Source organism: Nomascus leucogenys, chromosome 6 (assembly GCF_006542625.1).
Source record: "Nomascus leucogenys isolate Asia chromosome 6, Asia_NLE_v1, whole genome shotgun sequence".
Classification (NCBI taxonomy): Eukaryota; Metazoa; Chordata; class Mammalia; order Primates; family Hylobatidae; genus Nomascus; species Nomascus leucogenys.
In genome coordinates this window covers 10,133,668-10,152,786 of record NC_044386.1, presented here as the reverse complement: position 1 = coordinate 10,152,786, position 19,119 = coordinate 10,133,668, and the positions used below count along the sequence as shown (strand labels likewise).

General features: G+C 44.6%; 1 protein-coding gene across 7 annotated transcripts in view; it reads left to right on the top strand.

Moving 5' to 3' along the window:
- Positions 1-17,548, top strand: part of CTNND2 (catenin delta 2) — a 938,008-nt gene extending 920,460 nt beyond the window's left edge. For all 7 annotated transcript variants that reach the window (XM_003263165.3, XM_012501684.2, XM_030813911.1 and 4 more), the window contains 3 exons: positions 1,854-1,985; positions 8,274-8,347; positions 16,362-17,548. In XM_003263165.3, coding sequence (XP_003263213.1) covers positions 1,854-1,985; positions 8,274-8,347; positions 16,362-16,622 — 467 coding nt within the window. In that variant the 3' untranslated portion in view covers positions 16,623-17,548. The remainder of the gene's footprint in view (positions 1-1,853; positions 1,986-8,273; positions 8,348-16,361) is intronic.
- The last annotated feature ends 1,571 nt before the right edge of the window (positions 17,549-19,119 follow it).

The window sequence follows — 19,119 nt, the reverse complement described above, 5'->3', positions numbered from 1 at the left end:
AGCTCCAGGCTTGTCCCACAAGTGATGAGGGTGCTGCAGCTGTCTGAGCTGCGTGGTTTTCTTCCCTGTCTGCCATTGAGTTTGTACCCAGGGCTTCTGGCCAGCTGGCATCGGGTGGGGTTCAAGCCTCAGTATTTTTTTAAAGTTTTCCAGGTAATGAATTCTAATAGGCATCCAGGATCCAAAACCCCTGGTGGCTTCAAGAGCTGAGCACTGAGGTGTGATTTTATTTTGATAGGTTTGAGAGGGTGGCAACAACCCATGTTTGTCATCTTCCCAGCACTTGGCTGTGACGTCTGTTGGGCACTTCTGCCTCTCATTCTAGTTTATTTGGACATCCATTTCCTCACTCGATTGAGAGCTGCACAAGTTCAGGAAGAGCCACATGATCTGCGTGTCTGCCTTACACAGTGGCTAGCACAGGAGTTTACATAGAAGATACTAAGGGTGACAAACTGAATCACATGACTCAGACAGTGACATGAGAGGTGCCTTGGAGGACCTACAGAGGGTGTGAATGATAAGCTGGAAGGTAAACTGAGGTTTGGCTGGGGAGGAGCTTTGACACTAGCAAAGGAAAAAGGGATTTATCCTAAAAATCAGAGTGCTCTAGGGATTCCTAGCCTTAGTAGTCATCAAGTACGCTCGGTAAATATGGATTCTGAAGCCCGTCACTGAAAATTCAGACTCAAAAGGTCCAGGATGGGCTCTGGGCATCCATAAATTGTCAAGTGAGTGTTGAGGGTAAACAAGGCTCTGAAGCACTGCCCTGGGCTATGGGAGCTGGGGAGAGCTTCCTGACAGAAGGACACGGCACCTGAGCTCCTGTGGAGCTGGATACAGCTGCAGGTGCCCACAGGGTGGGATGCGCGACCAGCTGCCCCCTCACCCAGACGCATGGCTCCTGCCAACCTCTCCCAGTGCCCCTCTGCACTGGCAGGAAGGTTGAGTTGTTGCCAATCCATTAGTCACTCATGAAAATTCAACCTCCTTTTACTGAATTCCTTGCCTCTGAGTTCAGCTTTTCCTCTCTTCTAGTACCAGTTTGTTCAGGACTCCTGGAATTTCCCAGGAGGATCCTCCAATTACAACCCAGCACTTTAGAAATGGGTGCAAGAGGAACGGCAGGGCTCAGCCTCCCAGCCGGACAGGCAGTGAGTGGCCGAGGTGTAAGGAGGGCCCCAGAGATTATTAGGGTGTTTATGCAAAGAGCTGGAGCAAGGAAGCCCTAGCAGGAACTAGAGCTGCCTCCATGCCCCTCCCCAGCCCACCCCAGCCACAGACAAAGAAGGTCTTTGTGGGCTTCGTTATTTCTGCCACACAAATCATCCTATGTAGAGAGCTGTCTCCTCTCTGACTTTTTTAAAGGCAGTTTCTAGGTGACTCAGTGTTTAAGTAAAACTGCATTTATTTTAATCAAGGATTAGTCAGTATTAGTAATAGATCTTCTGAAACACATCTAATTAAGGAAGGGAGTGCGGGAAGGAAAAGAGAAGAGAAAGGAAGAAACCAAGAGCAGTCTCATTCCTAAACTGCCCCACACACCTTGGGCAGGTCACGTCCCCTCCATGATCTCTCTCTGAGGAAGATGGCCCCAGGATGTGGTCCCCAATTGCCAGCCTCCAAATCACACGCCCCCTAACTGTAAAGCCTCAGTTGTCACAGGTGAGGGAATGGGGCAGGGACAAGAACCAAAACTGCCAAAAAATAAAAATTAAAAAGAAAACCCATCAGGTCTTCACGTAGGCATTGAGAGGTGCAGGACCATGTGTAGTGAGGACCCTGACTGTGTGGAAGGTACACACGCTGTGGAATGAGACGCAGAAAATCTCCCTTTTGATTTCTTCATGTAGCAAGTGCCCCAGCTTCACCTCGGGAAATGATCAGCCTCAAAGAAAGGAAAACAGACTACGAGTGCACCGGCAGCAACGCCACCTACCACGGAGCTAAAGGCGAACACACTTCCAGGAAAGACGCCATGACAGGTGAGCGCCCCTCGCACGCCCCCTCCTGGAACTTGGTGGCTTGACCCGCGACAAGGCAGAGGGATGGGGCATCAGGCTTCACGGGGCTGGCTGCGCTTGGCTGCTGAGCAGGACTTCGCAGCTGTCCAGTCACTTGAGAGCTTGACAATGATGATTCCCAAGAATTGGAACTAAGATTAGAAGCATAACTGAGAGAAAATGTTTTCTACCCATGTTTTATCTCAGTCCTTTCCTCTCGTTTACCTGGCTCATAATATTCTTTCAAATTAGAAGATTCCCACGTATTTCTTCCTCATTGACATCACCCATTGGGGAGGGGACTCGGTGGAGGCAGTGTAGTTAGGCCCTGTGCATTAGGAATGGAGGGAACTGAAAAGAAGGTGGAAGGGAAGGGGAGGGGAGGGGAGGGGAGGGGAAAGGGAGGGGGAGGGGACGGGAGGGAAGGGCAGGGGAGTGGGGAGGGGAGGGAAGGGGAGGGGAGTGGGGAGGGGAGGGGAGGGGAGGGGAGGGTGGGATGGAAAGAGGAAGGGCAGGAGGAGGGTTTAAGGCGAACCCCATGAAACTATTAAGATATTTTCCGCTCTTGCCATGATACAACCTCTTACCATGACATACCCCGAAGAAGCTTCCTTAGAGCTGATGACTGCAGATTCCCTGGGGGGAGGCATTCATCTTTCACACTCGTCATCCCTCACGATCTCAGTCACAGCCATTGCCTTCCTTTCTCATCAGCCAAGACTCTATGGAGGCCAGAATTGGTACAATGGGTGTCTGTCTCTGCCCCCTCCACTGTGCCATGCCCAGCCCATCTGATAACAGGGCTTACCCTTAAGTCACTGTATACTCTGTACATATTGTACACTCTGTATATGCCTCTGTTGAGGCACTCACAGCCCCCTCCGAGCTCTCCATACCTCACCCTCTCCCTGGATGGCCTTCCTCCAAGAAGCAGGACGTGGGCTCTGGCTGTAGAGGGAGTTATACCTTAAAAGCAAAGCTGCCGGAGCCCTGAGGACCTTTCAACGGGGACCCCCACACCCTCTTTACCACATGGGCATGGAGATGGGTCCCTGCTGAAAATAGGCTATGAGGAAGAGCCTTTAATAGAACAAGGCCAGGTTAGATCATTCATAAAGCCAGGGCGCAAAGGGCGCAGTGCATACACCGAGACCCTCTTAGGAGAGGAATCTGAAGAGCAGGAGGCAGTTCTCTAGTAGCATTTATGTGTAGACAGGCAGGGAAGCACAGCAGACAAATTGGATGATTTATTAAAATGCCTTCCAAACCAGGACAGCGAAGATAAATTTTTCTAATAGCAAATGCATTTACCCCAGCGGCAGCGTTTTCCGTGTTAACTCTGCTCAGCTGCATAAAGAAAAGTATAATAAACAGATGTTTCTTATCCCTGCCCCCAGGAGCACATTCTGCCTCCATGCGCAGACCCTACAAGGGAACACCTCAGCGCTGCTCCTGAGATGTTTCCCGAATGGGAGAACTTAACTCATTACATGGACTCTAGGTTATTATTCACATTCACTGTTTTCCCCCCTTACATGTTGCCGCGTAGATGAACAGGAACAAAGAAAGCTGTGAATCTGAATTCTGAGTCCCTGGAGTCTAGACATTTGGCAGAGGATCCAATTTGTACTGATTATGCTGAGCTAGTCATGACACCAAATTCAACTGACCCGTTCAATGTGCAGTTATCATTGCCCTGGGTAGCCGCATCACCAGCTGTCTGGGATGATACGCTGAGATTGAAGAATAGTTGTGAGATCGACTGCATTATTATTAAGTTTAGCGTTTCTCTTTAACTCTCTTGCCCAAGAGAATCATTCAAAAGGCCTTCAGGTGTGGGTGTGTGTGTTTATGTCAAAACCGTTCCAGTGGCACATGATTGTGCCCTGGACTCAAAACATAAGATTTACTGTTTCTGATATTTAATATTCTTAGAAAATGGCAGGGATCTTGACAATTTCAGTATATGTAATTCTTCAAACTTATTTAGAGGCTTAAACAGCTTTGCTCTAACTTACTTAAAAATGCAATTCAGGAGTACACTCTCAATCATGTAGCAAGCCAGAAAGAACACTGAGCTCTTTATTGAATACTCTATGTAGATAGGGAAGTTCCTCTAAAGCCAATGAGTGCTGTGTAAACGCCGGTTGTTATTATCACAACAATGATGGTGGTGGTGGTGGTAGTGAGGGTGATGGAGGTGACGGTGGGATAGCAGAAGTGAGGATAGTGGTGGTTTGCCACTTTCAATAGCGGTATGAATAAGCCCCCAGCCGAGACAAGTGGAAGCCAGTCTTTCACATAGAGATGGGGAGATTGAGTTTCCAAACCCCACCCTGCAGGATGTTAGCAAATGCCCATCATTCCAGGGTTTACTTGCAAAATCAGATTTCTTGTGGCCTCCACATCAAAAGCAATGCTTTTTCTCATTCAAGAACAAATCCACGGGACACTTAAAGTTCAGCGCATTGAAAGATAACCTGAAAAACTGCCATCTTCCTTGTTTCATTCCCTGCCAAGAAAACGTTCCCTCTGATATGAAAACAACAAGGGAAGCTTCACCCTCAAAATGCAGCCTATGAGGGCTGGAAGTGCAAACATCTCTTTGATGGAGCTGTCATCTCTTCTGCCGAGCTCTTAGAAGTTCAGATCCATCTAGGTGTTTATTCCAGGCTTCCCCCACCCTCCTTTTCTGGATTCATTTTTTGGCTTGGATGAAGCCTCATGAAATTCTTCCCTCCTAAGTGTTTCTCTGCCACTGGGGAGCCCTGAGAAATCCAGCCGGCTGTTCATTCAGGCGTGCTGGCTTCCACAGTGAGTTCTTGCAGCCCTACATGCCTGGGAACCTCACGTGTTCAGTTCACCTCAAGAAAGGGCTGCATCATCCCAGCAGCTCCACCGCCTGACTTTCAAATTCACCTGGAGGTTTTCCCCTCCCATCTGAGCTTTCCACATACCCTTTCATCCAATGGTCTGTTTGTTTCTGTCAGTGTCTTTCTTATGCCATTTATTTATTTATTTATTTATTTATTTTTGAGACAGAGTTTCACGCTGTCGCCCAGGCTGGAGTGCAGTGGCACAACCTCAGCTCATTATAACCTCCACTTCCCAGGTTCAAGCAATTCTCCTGCCTCAGCGTTTCCAGTAGCTGGGCTTACAGGCGCCTGCCACCACGCCCAGCTAATTTTTATATTTTTAGTAGAGATAGGGTTTCACCATGTTGGCCAGGCTGGCCTTGAACTCTTGACATCAAGTGATCTTCCCACCTTAGCCTCTCAAACTGCTGGGATTACAGGCGTGAGTCACCACACCCGGCCTCTTATGCCTTTGAAAGTCGTTCTAGTCTTCAGTGTGTTGATTCAGTTGGAAATTGGGTATTTGGGGGCTGATAAAAAAAGAGAAAGGCATCCTTCTGTGAGTCCACTATTAGCTCAGTCACGTGAGGGCAGAGCCTCTGTGAATTCTTCTGCCTCGTGTGTCCGTAAAGGTAGTTCAGTCTCAGCTACGGTCTCATTTAAATGGGTGAGGGGAAAGAACTTCCAGTATTAACATCCTAGGCTCAGAAGCCACAAACTCTGCCTCATGCTTTTAAGATTCCTCTGATGAGAGCGTCTCGGTGTCTGTTTATGATTTCACAACACGGAGGGAGGCCAAGACTACAATAGTGCAAATGCTCTAAAAAAATATATGCATTTAATTCTGAGCAACAGAAAAAAACAAATTTCACTTTATCCCTGAAGTGACATTTTCTATCAGCAAATTATAGCTCTGAAGGCAGATTTATCTAAGGTTTACTCATTTATTCATTCAGCAAATGGGGCACTTACTCTATGGGTGTCCGCTGAGGCCAGGCGCTGTGCCAGGCTCTGAGGATACATACAGAGGTAGCAGCAGGACAGACTGTTTCTGTCTCATGGGCCTTCTGCTCTGGAAAAGGAAGGCAGACAGTATATAAGGTAAACAATAGAACAAGTTCCCAGCAAGATGATACTGCACTGTGTTTAGTAGGAAGAAGAAACCCATCAGGGTAATGAGATGGGGGTGCAGGCGGAAGGGGTTACTTCACTTGACATGGGAGGAGGAGACATTTAAAGTCTGAGGGAAGCGAGTTCCAGGGAGAAAGATCAGCAAGGACAACCACACTGAAGCCAAACAAGTTTGGCCCGCTCTGAGGAAGGAGGGTCGGCAAAGCTGGGGCTCCTTTAACAGGAGGAGAGGAGGGAGAAACGTGTTGGGATTTTAGGCAGGAAACAAACCTTGCAGGACCTCATGGCCATAGGGGAGAGCCGTCTCAGGGTGAAGGGCATTGGAGCTAGAAGCAGAGAAAGTGACAGAACCCATCTTGTGTTACAAAGACAGCATTCTGACTGTTGGTAACAGGATGGATGGAGGAATCGGGCTGGGCAGAGTGGAAGTTGGGCCATCGAGGAGGATTTGGTAGCAATGGTCCAGAGAGAGATGGTGGTTTGCATCATAATACAGAGACAGGAGTGACATGCATTCAACCAGAGAGGATAACAGAATGGTCTTTAAAATGGAAAAATGGACTCTCGGCCCTCACTTTCTAAGCTGAGTTCTCCAGGAGGAATTTTATTGCACACTTGTAATGAACTCTTAGGTAAAAAATCATGGGTGGAGTGAACTTAGACCTTGAGAGGTTATAGTGACCTTTCTCTTGTGGCCTATAGGTGGAGTGATCCTACTTCATTATCCCCTAAATACTGGAAGCAAACAATAAGCCCTTCCTAGTTTGAGAGTGTTTTATACCCCACTGACACCAGACAGACAGCATTCTCCAAAGCTTTTTTAAAAACAAATTATGAATACATAATAGTTGTACTTACTTATGGGGTCCATGTGATTTTTTTGATACAAGTATACAGTGTATAATAATCAGATGATAAGGGTAATTGAGATACCATCACCTTCAACATTTATTATTTATGTTAGGAACATCCCAATTCCATTATTCTAGTTGTTCTGAAATATACAATAAATTACTGTGGATTACGGTTGCCCTATGGTGCTATGAAACACTAGATCTTTTCTCTTCTAACTGTATTTTTCTACCCATTAACCATCCCCTCTTATTCCTCTCTCCCAACTCCGCTTCTCAGTCTCTGATAACCATCATTCTATTGTCCATCTTCATGAGATCAAATTTTTTTAGCTCCCACATATTCCACAAATGCGTGAGAACGTACGATATTTGTCTTTCTGTGCCTGGCTTGTTTCACTTAACATAAATAACCTCCAATTCCATCCGCGTTGCTGCAAGCGACAGGATTTCATTCTTTTTATGGCCAAACAGTACTCTATTGTGTACATATACCACATTTTCTTTAACCATTCATCTGTTGGTTGACACTTGGGTTAATTCCACATCTAGGCTATTGTGAGCAGTGCTGCAATAAACATGGGAGTGCAGATATCTTTTGATATACTGATTACCTTTCTTTCGAATATACACCCAGCAGTGGGATTGCTAGGTGATATAGTCATTCTACCAAAGATTTCTTGAACCATGACCCTTCAGCAGCTGTGAAGGGAGTGGTGGCCTGTGCCCTTCCTCTGAGTGGGTGGCCTGAGCTTCAAGGGTTTCCCATAAGGAAGTGGGCTAATACGCCCCCTCTCTGGGCCTTCAGAAACTGCTGGCAACTAGAGGAGACCTTCATCTCTTTCGTCTAGACCACGGGCAAGCCAGACAACAGAGCGGGATCCTCCCTCTGCATCTAGTTTGATTCCAAAGCCACAGGCTTCCAGACGCGTGGGGGACATGCAGGCGATGCCCCCTTCCCGTCCTCTGGGTCTGTAAGAAATGAACTGTCTGAAAGATGATCAAGCACTTCTGTGAGCTCAAATTAGAAATTTTATTCTTGTCACTCTCTGGCTAAAAGCTAAGCTGCTGTACAGACTCCTGCATGCTTCAGTGCAGGTGACAAGCGTTTATTACCTGCCAGTTTTCACCAGAAAAGAAGGCCATAAAACTTACAAAACGACCATCTGTTTGCAGCATCCGCCCTGACCCTGTCTGCGATGTGAACATTATTGCAAGCGGCTGACATGCTATGGGGATTTTCTAGAATAACTATTCTCCTTTTTTAATATCTGCATGTAAAATGAAGTGTTCAGGGCCAAAGAATGTCTTCTAGTTGGAATGGTCCCCAAGAAAACAAGCTTCGTTAGGGCAAGAACTTGCTTCAATAACCACTGTTCCTCATTGGTAATGTTGTTTTCTTTGCTAAACTTTTGTTTTCCTTTTGCTTTTAGCTCAAAACACTGGAATTTCAACTTTGTATAGGAATTCATATGGTGCGCCCGCTGAAGACATCAAACACAACCAGGTAAAGTAAACGCAACACGTTTGTATTTCCTTTTCAGTGTGACTCATGTGAAATAACCTGGAATTTTAAACATAAATTTTCATCCAACATACATAAAGAACTGAAAAAGAAGGCAACGTCCCCTGAGGCCCTCTCCTCACTCCTGTTGCAGCGCGCGCGCGGCGTGTGGTGCGTGTGTGTGTGCGTGTGTGTGTGCGTGTGTGTGTGTGGTGTGTGTGTGTGTGTGTGTGTGTGGTGGTGGACTTGGCAGAACAGCCTCAAATTTGCAAACGGCCTTTGAACCTCGTGCTTGATCTGGTGCAGAAAGCAAGTATTCTGCTATGGTGCAAAACTAAAAGAAACCCCCAAATAGACAAGTGTAAGATGTTGTCACTAAATAGGAATTGTCTAATTACCGGACAGAGATCGAGTAGCTCCTGTAACCCTGCAAATGCATTAGGAAGGAAGCATTCATTATACGTGATCACTACCAATAAAGGAGACACAGCAAGTTCAATAGAGAACTTGAAAAAGAACACATAAATAAGTTCTATTATTCTGCAATACATGAAATGCATTGTAGTGTCTTGCTACTCAAAGTCTAGTTGGGGAACCAGCAGCATCATTGTTACCCAGAATCTTGTTAGAAATACAGGAGAGATTCTTCTCTGGCTCCTAACCCTAACCCGTCCAAGATTTTCTGCAGCACGATTGCATTCTAATTAGATGCCCTTGTGTGCACATTCAGGTTTGAGGAGCACTGAACAGTAGATTCTTTTATTATTATTTCTTATTTTATTTTTATTATTATACTTTAAGTTCTGGGGTACGTGTGCAGAACGTGCAGTTTTGTTACATAGGTATACCCGTGCCATGGTGGTTTGCCACACCCATCAACCCGACACCTACATTAGGTATTTCTCCTACTGTTATCCCTCCCCTAGCCCCCCACCCCCGGACAGGCCCCCGTGTATCATGTTCCCCTATGTCCATGTGTTCTCATTGTTCAGCTCCCACTTATGAGTGAGAACATGCGGTGTTTGGTTTTCTGTTCTTGTGATAGTTTCCCGAGAATCATGGTTTCCAGCTTCATCCATGTCCCTGCAAAGGACATGAACTCATCCTTTTTTATGGCTGCATAGTATTCCATGGTATATATGTGCCACATTTTCTTTATCCAGACTATCATTGATGGACATTTGGGTTGGTTCCAAGTGTTTGCTATTGTGAATAGTGCCGCAATAAACATACGCATACATGTGTCTTTATAGTAAAATGATTTATAACCCTTTGGGTATATACCCAGTAATGGGATGGCTGGGATTTCTGGTTCTAGATCCTTGAGGAATTGCCACACTGACTTCCACAATGGTTGAACTAATTTACACTCCCACCAACAGTGTAAAAGCGTTCCTATTTCTCCACATCCTCTCCAGCATCTGTTGTTTCCTGGCTTTTTAATGATCGCCATTCTAACTGATATGAGATGGTATCTCATTGTGGTTTTGATTTGCATTTCTCTGATGGCCAGTGATGATGAGCATTTTTTCATATGTCTGTTGGCTGCATAAAAGTCTTCTTTTGATAAGCGTCTGTTCGTTTCCTTTGCTCACTTTTTGATGGGGTTTTTTTTTCATGTAAATTGGTTTAAGTTCTTTGTAGATTCTGGATATTAGCCCTTTGTCAGATGGATACATTGCAAAAATTTTCTCCCATTCTGTAGGCTGCCTGTTCACTCTGATGATAGTTTCTTTTGTTGTGCAGGAGCTCTTTAGTTTAATTAGATCCCATTTGTCAATTTTGACTTTTGTTGCCATTGCTTTTGGAGTTTTAGACATGAAGTCTTTGCCCATGCCTACATCCTGAATGGTATTGCCCAGGTTTTCTTCTAAGATTTCTATGGTCCTAGGTCTTATGTTTAAGTCTTTGATACATCTTGAGTTGACTTTTGTATAAGGTGTAAGGAAGGGGTCCAGTTTCAGTTTTCTGCATATGGCTAGCCAGTTTTCCCAACAACAACATTTATTAAATAGGAAATCTTTTCCCCATTGCTTTTTTGTGTCAGGTTTGTCAAAGATCAGATGGTTATAGATGTGTAGTGTTTTTTCTGAGGCCTCTGTTCTATTCCTTTAGTCTATATATCTGAACAGTAGATTCTTAAGGAACCAATCTGAGAGAGAGAGAGAGAGTATGCGTGTGTGTTACTCAGCAAACATTTATTGAAGGCTCATTTTCTCTGGCTCTGCAGGAGCTATAAAAGCCAAAAGACACAGTCGTTCCCCCTCGTTGATCAGAAACTTCATACATCTCTCCGTCCCATGGTGGGCATCAGCCCACTCCATGTGCAGCACTCTGGAAAACATATGGTGTTGTCTGTGACCCCCTGGTGAATGGCTTGGTCCCCACGGCCTATTTGATGTGTTGCTAACATCTAATCAGCCTCCCCTCAGTTCTAGTATTTGCTAAAAGCAAAGAAGCCAATGACTAAATAAATAGGGTCATGAGCTGTAGACACCAGGTCACCAGGGAGGCCCCAACTATTCACTTGCCAACCTGCCTCCATAAAGGCAAACAGAAACAAAATGTATTAGAAATGCCAACTTCATTTATGGAAATCAACCATGCTTCTTGCAGCAAATATGATGAAATTCTGGATGTACAGTAAGCAGATTATTGCCAATTATTGCAGATTCTTGTCAGGTTGTAATGGGACCATGATTTTGCCGCCAAGAGTGTGAGATTCATCTTGAGCTCCCTCAGGTAGAGAGAAGCTCCTCGTTGGAACCAGCTCCCTCTGCACCAGCCTTCCTCTCCCGGGAGTTGGCATTGAAGAAACGCCCTGACGTGGCCAGGGGTCTTTGGCATCTCACAGAGTGGCTGCAGTCAGTTCCAAAAGACTGCTTGCCATCTAGATTTAGAGGACAGTCTATAATGGCTTTAAGGGGCACATTCTTTTTACCTAAGCAGATCCCGAGCATTTAAGCAAATGAGAATTAATGTGCTAAGATGGCATCCTTGCCACGAGCATGAATGCCACCTAGCCATAGCCTTTCTCCCAGAGGTCCCCAGAATGTGCTTGACTCAGTCTCAGAGTGAAACACCAAGGCCACTGGGCCTCAGGGAAATGTTGCTAAAATCCACCCTGGATGGAGAGCAAGCTCCGCACCTCTCGTCAGGACCGAGGCATTGCAGGCAAGCCCCCGGCAGAGCTGAGTCCTGTCTTCATAGCTCAGGACCACCATCATTCCCTGTAAGGGACCAGCCAAGGGAAGTGGATAATTGGATCATTCTATCTTAGCCTAACATCCACTTTTAAATGTCCACCAAAGAGAGGGTTCCCCCCCTCCCCAAAAAGTATTTCCAAAGAGATCATAATGACACTCCAGTGAACTTAGAGAGGAAGGAAAGAAAACATTTTACTTATTTTAGACTATGTTATAGGAATAAACCTTGTCTTTACTTGCAGCTTTTTCTCTTGGGGACTCAATAAAGTGCAACCATCCTAACCCTTCAAAAGACACATTTTCACTCTCTTCCAGTTGAGAGTCCTAGCGAGGACTCATAAACAGTATCCCTGACTTGGATTCTCTGGCCATAGAGGTGTAGCCAACCATTCCAGGTGGAATGCTTCCATGTTGGGAGCTTCCCTGGGCCAAAAGTTACCCCAGAACTTCGCACCTGGAACAGTTTCACCAGGAGGGATGCTCCAGGGTTTGGTCAGTTTCAGCATCGAAGCTTGTCCTCTGCTGAGCACTCCTGTCTCCCGGGTGGTTCAGTCACCAGCCGGGTCTCACAGGCTTCACATTGGATAGTGACCGAGCTTATGGGGAAGCGATTCATGGAGGGAAATCAGTTTCAAGTGGATCTCCAAGATAAGGCAAAAGACCATGAGAGCTGAGAAAGAGATGCCTGCACCGGACACATGGCCACACACGGGTGCTGCTCCTGTGACCTGGGACCCAGCATATTTTCCATGAACTCTGAGCTTAAAGCCTCCTAGAAGAAACAATCCGTAGTATAAAACACAGTTTGTGATCTTTGATTTGAATGTCTGAGGTCAACGGGTTACAGACATCACTTTAAGACTTAACTGACTGGGCGCAGTGGCTAATGCCTGTAATCCTAGCATTTTGGGAGGCCGAGGCAGGCAGATTGCTTGAGCTCAGTAGTTCAAGACCAGCTTGGGCAACATAGCAAAACCATGGGTCTACAAAAAATACAAAAATCAGCTGGGCACGGTGGTGTGTGCCTGTAGTCCCAGCTACCTGGGATGCTGAGGCAGGAGGATGGCTTGAACCTGGAAGCTGGAGGCTACCGTGAGCCATGATTGCACTACTGCACTCCAGCCTGAGTGACAAAGCGAGACCCTGTCTCAAACAAATAAAAAAGACTTAACTATGTGTACTTTCCAAACATCCTTTTGAGCTTCTACCAGTCCACCCCATACTTATAAAGAGAAGTATCATATTGAATGGTATCTATCTAGCTGACAACAGGATTTTTGTTCAGGAACTAGAAACAAAGAGCTTTGCTGTTTTGATGACCAATATTTAAATGATAACAAAACCAGAATCTTGAGTTCCTTCCTGGTGTCCTTAGTTCCACTGTCACGTGAGCAGGCCAGTTGTAATTGTTCACAGAAATGAGGAAGATGAGATTCCAGGAGGATACGTGTTTCCTTCAGTCCCCCAGCCAGGAAGAGGCAAATACTCATCCTGGTTCTTCTGTCTTCCTGTCCCATTTTTTCACCTCTGTGCCAGTGGTTCTCAAATTGGAGCATGAGCCAGAATTCCCCAAAGGGCTGTTAAAGCACAGATTGCTGGGGCCCATCCCCAGAGGCCCTGATTCCATAGGTCTGGAGTGGGACCCAGTAATCTGCATTTCTAACAAGTTCCCAGGTGATGCTGATGCTGCTGGTCTTGGGATCATGCTTTGAGGACCACTGATACTTCATAATTGGCCTCCTTCATTTTCTATGAACACTCTGAGTCTTTCTATGAACACTCTGAGACATGGAAAAGTTGGAAGATCTATACTAGGCTACCATTTCCCTTGTGTTCAAAATAAATCCAGTTTCCTGGCAAATTCATTAAGGAATAAACCCAAGGAAGTCTTTTGCCATTATGCGAACAGAGTTGGAAGGTGTCATGACACTATCCTTCGTAATTTAGAGTGAACATTCTACCGCTGAGGAAAAAGTTCAGCAAAGATGACTTGGTAGAAACAGAAGCCACAGAACAGAGCGCAGAGAGCGTGGGCATATTGACCCTGGAGTGAGCTGCTGGTCACAGCCCCTTTCCAAAACAAGATGCAGCGTTAAGGCAAAGAAGGCAAAAGCTTCCGGCTTGCGTGTTCCTGGGCTTCTCTAGACCGTAACAGACACCCAGATTCAGAAATCCCCACTGCTCTACTGGGGCATCATTCTACTTCCCTCATCCAAATCTGGCTGATGCAAACTGTGCAATTTTTAATGCATTTATTTTTAGCTCTTATGTGGAGAGGGCTTTGGAAGGGGTCATTTCATCAGCCAGATTTTCAACACTGTCAGATATTCCCTTAAAGTTTAAAATGCAGCCAATATTCCTCCACCGTGGATGTGTTTCACCAGCAAACGTTCATACCACAAGACCAGTGAGCAAATTCTGTCTCTCCAGGTGCAGCAGTGTCACTTGCCACCTGTGACAGTTCATTTGTACACACTCTTGGGACTGGGGCACCAAACCTCAGAAGTGATTGGTGTGGGACTTTATGAATAGTACAGGTGAATGGAAGAAGTTAATTCTCTGGGGTAAGAGGCTCAAAAAGCTGATACCCAGCTCCAAAATGTCCACCAACCAGAGAGAACATGACAACAGTCAAAGCAATTTGAACGAGGTTGTGCAAAAGAACCAAAAAAATGAAAGCAGAAGCCACTTTGGAGGAGAGCCATAAGCCTTGTGAGTGACTCCCCCTGAAGACGTCCCTGTCCCCTGCACTGCCTCCCCTGGCCCCCAAAAATGCATAAGAAAGCACACCGCTTCTTGGTCTCTTTTGTCCACCGACTTTCTTATCTTAGAGCCTGGAGTCAGCTCCTTGAGGCCTGTCCTCCAAGGTTTGGCCACCTTGGCTCTGTTGGGACTGGGCTAGGTTGGTAGAACACCTGGGTTTTAGAGTTAGCCAGCCATATGTTCCAGTTCCAGCTCACAACACCACTAGCTATGATATTTTGGAGAAGTTTCTTAACTTCTCTGTGCTTCAGTTTTCTCATCTATAATGTGGGAGTTTGCTGGAGGACTGGACTGATAGATTGATTGGTGGGTGGATAGGAAGACAGAGAGATGATAGATTATAGGTACTGATGTAGATAGACACAAACACACTTAAATATTTATGACTACTGGAGTATTAAAGAATTTGCTAAATGTTGAATAGGATGTCCTGCTGAACTAGAAACACAACAAATCTAGCTCCCTCCCTGTGTAATTTTTCGAAACTTCTAGATTCTGAGCCTTTGCATGTCTTGCACTTGGAAAGCAGCCCTGTGTTGGAGTGGAGTTCAGCAGCGCACAAACAGAGCTCTTCAAAGAATAGCAAAGGGCACCCCAACCTAGCAACGCAGTCCAGTAGACCTGGACTTAGCAGTATTTAATTGCAGATATTGTACATTCATTCCAAATGTTCCTCTCACCCTTTGTTAGCTCTCAGGCTAACAAAGGTTCATCTTCTACGGACTTTTGGACTTTCGTAGGTAGACAGAAACCTCATTCATCCAGCCACCACTAACTAGACACGTGGGACATCCTAGACAGCTGCTGTGATGAAGTTCACCACTTCTTTGAAGATCAGGTCGATAACTAGTATAAATCAATGACATATATGAGGGAGTTTCACTTACTTGAGAGAAGAATTATGTGTAAGCCATTAAAAGCATTCATTTACACACAACGTGCTAATTACAAATCATTATCTATTAACTAAGACCAATTTCTAGGGCAGGTTTCCGTGCTGAACTTTAGTTAAATTAATAGGGAGTCACTGAGTCCACCTAAAAGTGATCAAACAGTATTTCTTTAAGAGTGTTTAATAATTCACACCAGACCTCCTCCCCAATTACTGCACATTAGCAGAGCTTTGTGCATCCCGGTATGCACGTGCTGTAGGGTTACCCTCACCCTACACCTTGGGAGGTTCTGCTCATTTCAGGGGCAGGTGCTTGAAAAGGGACCCCAGGGACTAGAACAGATACTAATGCACCAATGTTTATTGCAACATTATTTACAGCAGCTGAAAGGTAAAAATAACCCAAGTGTCCATCAAGGGATGAATGGATAAATAAAATGTGGTCTATGCATACCATGGACTATTTTATTCTTATATGAATACAATCATGGGGTGCAAGTGCAGTTTTGCTACACTGAGGTAAAGTCATGGCCTTCAGTGCATTCATCAGTGGAGCAATGCACATCATACAGTGGAATATTATTCAGCCACAAAAATGGTTCAAGGTCTGCCACACACAACACCATGGATGGACCATGGAAACTTTATGCTAAGTGAAAAAAGCCAGTCACACAAGGACAAACACTCTATACAGCGCCTATATTAGGCAGATTTCTAGAGACAGAAAGTAGAATGGTGCTTGCCATGGGCTGAGAGAGAGGGGATGAGGAATTCCATTTAATGGGCACAGAGTTTCTGTTTGGGATGATTTAAAAAGTGGTGGAAACAGATGGTGGTGATGGCTGCACAACACCGTGAATGTTCTTAATGCCACCTAATTAATTAATCTTACACTTCAACATTCCTTAAAGCAAGCAGTTTTATGTTGTGTATATTTTGCCATGATAAAGATTATGTAGAATGATAGCACGTGGACCTAGGATCCAATTTTCAAAAGGAAAGCCAATGACAGTTGGCAGTTTTGGAGAAGCAGGGCTGCAGTGGTGAATGCCTGGACGTACACAGCCTCTTTGAAGGAGAGTTGGGTGCCGGGGCAAGAGGGAGGCTGAGTCAAGGGAAACCAAGTAACCCAGTGTGGCTCTTCTTTCCCATTCAGGTTTCAGCACAGCCAGTCCCACAGGAGCCCAGCAGAAAAGATTATGAGACCTACCAGCCATTTCAGAATTCCACGAGAAATTACGACGAGTCCTTCTTCGAGGACCAGGTCCACCATCGCCCTCCCGCCAGCGAGTACACCATGCACCTGGGTCTCAAGTCCACCGGCAACTACGTTGACTTCTACTCAGCTGCCCGTCCCTACAGTGAACTGAACTATGAAACGAGCCACTACCCGGCCTCCCCCGACTCCTGGGTGTGAGGAGCGGGGCACAAGCGCTCCGGGAACAGTGCATGTGCATGCATACCACAAGACATTTCTTTCTGTTTTATTTTTTTCTCCTGCAAATTTAGTTTGTTAAAGCCTGTTCCATAGGAAGGCTGTGATAACCAGTAAGGAAATATTAAGAGCTATTTTAGAAAGCTAAATGAATCGCAAGTTAACTTGGAAATCAGTAGAAAGCTAAAGTGATCCTAAATATGACAGTGGGCAGCACCTTTCTAGCATGAGCTGTAGAGTAACAAGAAGTGCTTTATACTGAACGTGGCTGATGGGAGGAGAGACGAGGCATTCGGGCCAGTGGGGCGTGAGGGTTATCGGTAAGCACAAGACACAGAATAGTTTACACACTGTATGGGGGACGGCTTCTCACGCTTTGTTTACTCTCTTCATCCGTTGTGACTCTAGGCTTCAGGTTGCATTGGGGTTCCTCTGTACAGCAAGATGTTTCTTGCCTTTTGTTAATGCATTGTTGTAAAGTATTTGATGTACATTACAGATTAAAGAAGAAAAGCGCGTTGTGTATATTACACCAATGCCGCCGTGTTTCCTCATCTATGGTTCTAAATATTGCTTCAATTTCAAACTTTTGAAAGATGTATGGATTTCCAGTTTTTCCTTCTTTACTTTCTCCCAGTATGTTTTAACAAAAAAAAAAAAAAGCAGGAAAAAAGGAATATTTAGCAGTATTGTTCGTTCTGATATGTGAATTTGTTTGTGACAACTAAACAAGGCATTCAGCAGTTTCTGACGATTAACATACATCATTCCACACTCCTTGTCAACAAAGTGCTTTTTCACTGCCTAAAATTTTAGATGTAGATATTTGAAATAGATTTTTTCATTTATACCAGTTTTCTTTATGATGATACAGTGTTAAAAGAAAATAAATTACAATTGATCTGTCATCCATATTTGCTAAGAATGTCTATTTCCAAGGACCTATATCTTACAAAATACACATTCTTGCTTGTGTGTCTGTGTGTGTGTGGGTGTATGTATGTCCACGTACTAGAAAAATGACCTGTGTGAGATTTTATTTTGACAGAAGCTATTTCATTTGCTGTTCATCTTGTACAAACTTTGTTTTTGGTTTTTTAGTATAAATGTACATCGGTTTGTTCCTTTTGTACTGTATCTATTCTTCTGACCATCTAGTGACTCAGGATATTAGGCCAGTTGAAGTGGAGTTATAGGATTTTCACACATTCACACATACTTGGATATCAACCCTCTCTACAGGTCCATTTCCTTACACATTTTATCCCCTCAGAACATGATAAACCATGGCCAATTCAATTTCACTTTGGGGCCAGTTACTTGAAGTATCCACAGAAAATGTAAACTGCTCGCCTTATTCCCCCAAACTTTTTGTTCATGTGGCAGGGAGCAGTACACAACTATGGAATAGATTATTAAAACTGAACTTGAAGCTAACATTAGAATAGTGGTTAACAGAGCTAAGAAATAAGGCTAACCATTGAAAAGAACACGGGCCGTGGGTAAACTAGCTTTGCTCTTTAGATGCAAGTGACTGAGGCCAATAGGTGCCTAGTAAATGTTAACTGTTCTTGGAAAAAATAAAAACATAAATAACAAAAGAAATTGGCTGCCATCGTCCTTTAAAACTGGCTTCCCTTCACTCTACATAGTTTAATTCAGCTCCAAGTCTCAAGTAAATGGTTCTTTCTCCAAATTTAACAACAATCAGATGATACTCGATTCACGCATAGTTTTGGAAATCAAAAGTTAACTTTCAGAATAGAGCAGTGGACAGAAATGTATGTGTGAATTATGTACTAGTTGGACATACAGGACTCCACATTTCTGGATTCCCTCACAGGAATACTTCAGCCCCTCTAGAGAGAGAGAAACATGGCACATTGAGGACAGGGTTTCCACTTCATCTGTATCATACATGGAACAGTAAAGAGAATGTGATATGGACATGACTTCCCCATAACATAAGAGCTGGCTTCATGCTCTGGTTGGAGTTGTGCCGCAGAATTAATGTACTATGGAATTCCTCCTCCTAGTAGAAACTGTATATTTTCTTTATGACTTTTGAGTCTCAATGCATGTCCTACATTTGCGACTAGTGAAGACCAAGGATGTCTTTGCAGCCCATAATTCTTTGAGAGCACATTGTGCCAGGCTGTGATTAGCTGACTCAGCTAGGAGCCTCCAGCATCAGAAGGAGAGATAGTGGGAAAAATTTAAAAGTGTTTGTAATTATTCAAGCCAATCCATTTTTCCTTTTTAGGCACGTATACAAATAGATTGAGGATAGATGTAGACAGAAAGAGAGAGAGATGACAAACAGATGATAGATAGCTATAGATAGATGATAGATGGTGGATGGATAGGTAGATGGAGGTAGATAAGTCGATAGATGGGGTCTTACTTGAACTATGAAATAGCCTAAAGCCCCCACAGGTTCTCTTGGCAAAGAAGGTTGGTCAGCCAGTGATTTATTGTT